The sequence below is a fragment of the Pinus tabuliformis genome, chromosome 4_1 (assembly GCF_031772625.1).
Source record: "Pinus tabuliformis cultivar Carrire ecotype Pingquan chromosome 4_1, CPIR1, whole genome shotgun sequence".
NCBI lineage: Eukaryota > Viridiplantae > Streptophyta > Pinopsida > Pinales > Pinaceae > Pinus > Pinus tabuliformis.
In genome coordinates, this window is record NC_142303.1 from 281461489 (window position 1) to 281464975 (window position 3487).

General features: G+C 32.0%; 1 protein-coding gene across 1 annotated transcript; it reads left to right on the forward strand.

Moving 5' to 3' along the window:
* Positions 1-519: 519 nt before the first annotated feature.
* Positions 520-2830, forward strand: LOC149175356 (E3 ubiquitin-protein ligase RSL1-like). The gene is made up of 3 exons (XM_089419621.1): positions 520-924; positions 1039-1694; positions 2429-2830. Exons 1-3 carry the CDS (start codon positions 655-657, stop codon positions 2502-2504), a joined length of 1002 nt encoding a protein of 333 aa, XP_089275747.1. The 5' UTR covers positions 520-654; the 3' UTR covers positions 2505-2830.
* Positions 2831-3487: the final 657 nt, after the last annotated feature.

Genomic DNA, 3487 nt, shown 5'->3' on the forward strand with positions numbered 1-3487 from the left:
TCTCAAAGCATAATTTCTAATTTAAATGATAAAGGCTAAGTTGCTTTCGAACACTTGTTTTATTTTATATGACATTTATTTATATAATTTTTTTTAATTAATGAATTTAATTAGAAAAGTAAAAAAATTTCTATTAAAATAAATAATTAAAAATATTTTAAAATATTTTATTAAGTTAAATTTTTGCAATTTTCTTGATAATGATGACAATTAAATTAAAATTCTAAAAATATTATTCTAAAATAAACATACTTATCCCATAAACATTCTACTGGCTAAATTAAAATGAAATTTATTATTAATACTCATGAAAACAACCCATTAAGAAGGGTTTACAGCTTTTTTTAAAAAACAAAAAAAAATGCAAAAGTAAACAAAAATTCTCCTTTGCAAAAGAAAGATGTACAGCCGGCCACGGCTTCATGGAGAAGCTAGTATTTGCAAATCTTGATTCCTACGTAAAGAATCTCGCCGACGTTTTTCCGTCCCCCACCACTTTCAGCTTTATGAACAAAGGAAAGGTTTTAAGGTTTCCTCTATGCTCAAAGAAATGTGGCCCAAGGACCGTGATTCGCCTTTATATTTTCATACAAAGCTAGCCAAAATTATATCTGCTCATTTATATTGTTTCTGTTTTTGTTTCAGTTTGAAAATATGTCAACAGCTATTGAAGATATGTTAGATGCACAGAAGCATGAGGCAGCAATGGAAGAATCTGTCCATGACCATACTCTGCAACTTCTATTTGAGGAAGCAATGGAAGAATCTGACCGCGACAATTCTCTGCAATTTCTATTGGAGGAAGTGGTCTGTGCATGTCCACAGCAGCAACTCCAGACTCAAGAGGCACTTATAATATGCGAATTTGCAGGTGCCCACTATTCTTCAGATTCAACTGGAAGCTCTTCCACTGTTCCCTACGAGGTGGGTTATTCATTCTTCATAGCCATGGAGGAATGCAATTTTTTTTTCCTTTTTTCGTTTTCTGGGGAACTGAGAGAAGTTTGTGGGTATCATTTCTGCTTGTTTTCTCCGCAGGATTCCTCACCTAATAATGAGAGCAGGATTGGGAAGGAAGGGGTGGAGGGAACTGAAGATTCCCCTGTTATGAAACAACTGTGTGGAATCTGTTTTGAAGAAAAATATCGTTCTGAATTTTTTGATAACAGGGTTTGCTCGCACATGTTTTGTTGTACTTGCATAACCCTGCATATCAGTAATAAACTGCAAGAAAATTTGGTGTCCATTGATTGCCCTGAGCCCGATTGCAGCGAGCATCTGACGCCTGAACAGTGTGTAGAGGTCCTTCCAAACCCAACTTTTGAGCAGTGGAGTTTGGCATTGGTGGAAGCTGGTATTCCCCCTTCTCAGAAGGTGTACTGCCCTTTTCAGAATTGTTCAGCACTCTTGTTGAAGGATGCTGTGCCTGATGAAGTAGCATGCTCAAGTGAGGCAGCTGTTGCTGTTAATAAAGAATCAGAATGCCCTCAATGCAGAGGGTTATTCTGTGTTCAGTGTGGTGTGCCATGGCATGCAGGTTTAGATTGTTCTGAATTGCAGAAATTGTCAGATTTTGAGAGAGAGGAAGGTGATCTGATGTTATTCAAGCTTGCCAAAGAGAATGGATGGCAACGGTGTGCGAGCTGCAAACATATTATCGAAAGAAATTTGGGATGCTGTCACATGACTTGCAGGTCAGTAACCTGGTAAAATGATTTCATGGTCAATAAATATAATTAGGATGTTGTGAATTTAATGTTTTGATAAATATAATTGATTAACTTTTTTGTCAAGCATTTTTAGGTTGAGTGGTGGGATGAATTGTTGTAATTCTTCTCACCGGTTTCAATTCATGTTTGTTCTTTGAGTTTTAACATGTCCCCTTTGAGTTCTAATTTATCTGTTTCCTGGGAGCTTTTCTGTAATGCTGTTTATATAACAAAGATTATTGTTAGAAAATAGAGAGATCAATCAGATTGATATTTTTGTTTATCACAACAGTTAGATATATAAGATATAAATATCTGACTTTCATACATTTAGATCTATAACTATAACTTATATATAGGTGACTTAGATCATAACTATAACTCATATATAGGTGACTCTGATATAAATATCTGATTTCCATATATTTAGATCATAACTATAACTGATATATAGGTAACAAAAATTTCTAGATTAACCACTTGGGAACTTTCAATGACAACACATGAAAGCATTACTTCCAATAATTACTTCCCCGATTCCTTAATAACAAGAACAAGAAAGTGTTTATATATATATATATTTTATTAAAAAAAATGGAATGATATTCATCCTCCTGTAACTCATCTGCTGCCGTTGATAAACCTAACACTTTCCAATCTGAAAAAAGGAGATTACTAGCCCAAGGAGAACTGACACATTATTGTGGGTTGTGTTTCAGGTGTGGTTACCAGTTTTGTTATAAATGTGGATCAGCTTGGAAGACAGATGGAACTACCTGCAACTGTTCTGGTTAGAGAACTAAGGGCGTGTTGCATTTAGGGCCAGCGGAATGCCAAATTTTGAGAGCATGTTGGCTCTACATATGCTTTACTAATGCCCGCTGCATTTTTTCTTTGTATGGCTTTTTGCCATGTAGTATGCCTTAGTTTTTTTGGATATAGTCCGGTTGTTGCAAAGTAGCCCTGGTTTTCTCACGAAAACTGTGACTCTGGGTCAAGTTGATATGCTAAAAAATATACAGCAGAAGACGAATTGTAATGTGGGGATTATTACATGGTTGATCAGGAGTATGATCAAAAGTATGGAAAACTCTGTAATACATAAATTATTCTATAGTTAAGCAGGATCAAAACCATATTAAATTTAGAAATGTTTTGTTTTTTATAATAAAAATAAAAATAAAAAATTATTTTTTTAATAATTTATATATATAAATATTATTTTTATAATTTTAAAATAATAATTAAAATTATATTTGGTTATGCAGATTTTACAGTGAGAATTTATGTTGTTTGTTTGTTTTTTCTTTGGGAGACATTGTGCAAACAACAAACTTTTAAGGGGATGTTTCCACCTTTCATGAAGGATATATAAGCTATTTAATGATAGCAGAGTTAATGAGAGCAGAGTTAGATTAAATATAATGATTGGTAATAGTAAAATAAAATCGTGGTTGATGATGGGTAGTAATTAATTATTTTAATTAATTATAACATATAATTTATTTGAAAACATAAAATTATATTTATAATATAATATATTTATTCTTAATAATTATATATTAATTTATTGTGTTGAAGAGATATACTTTACAATTAGTATAAGAGAGGTGCAGTACTTTTTGTGTTCAACCTCTAGTTGACATGTATTTTTTTCAAAATAAAAATAAAATATTCTTTAAATGAAAAAGCATTGTTAATTATAATAAAAAACAAAAATGAATATACATATTTGGTTAAGTTTAAATTGAAAACATTATAAAATATCAACAATCCAA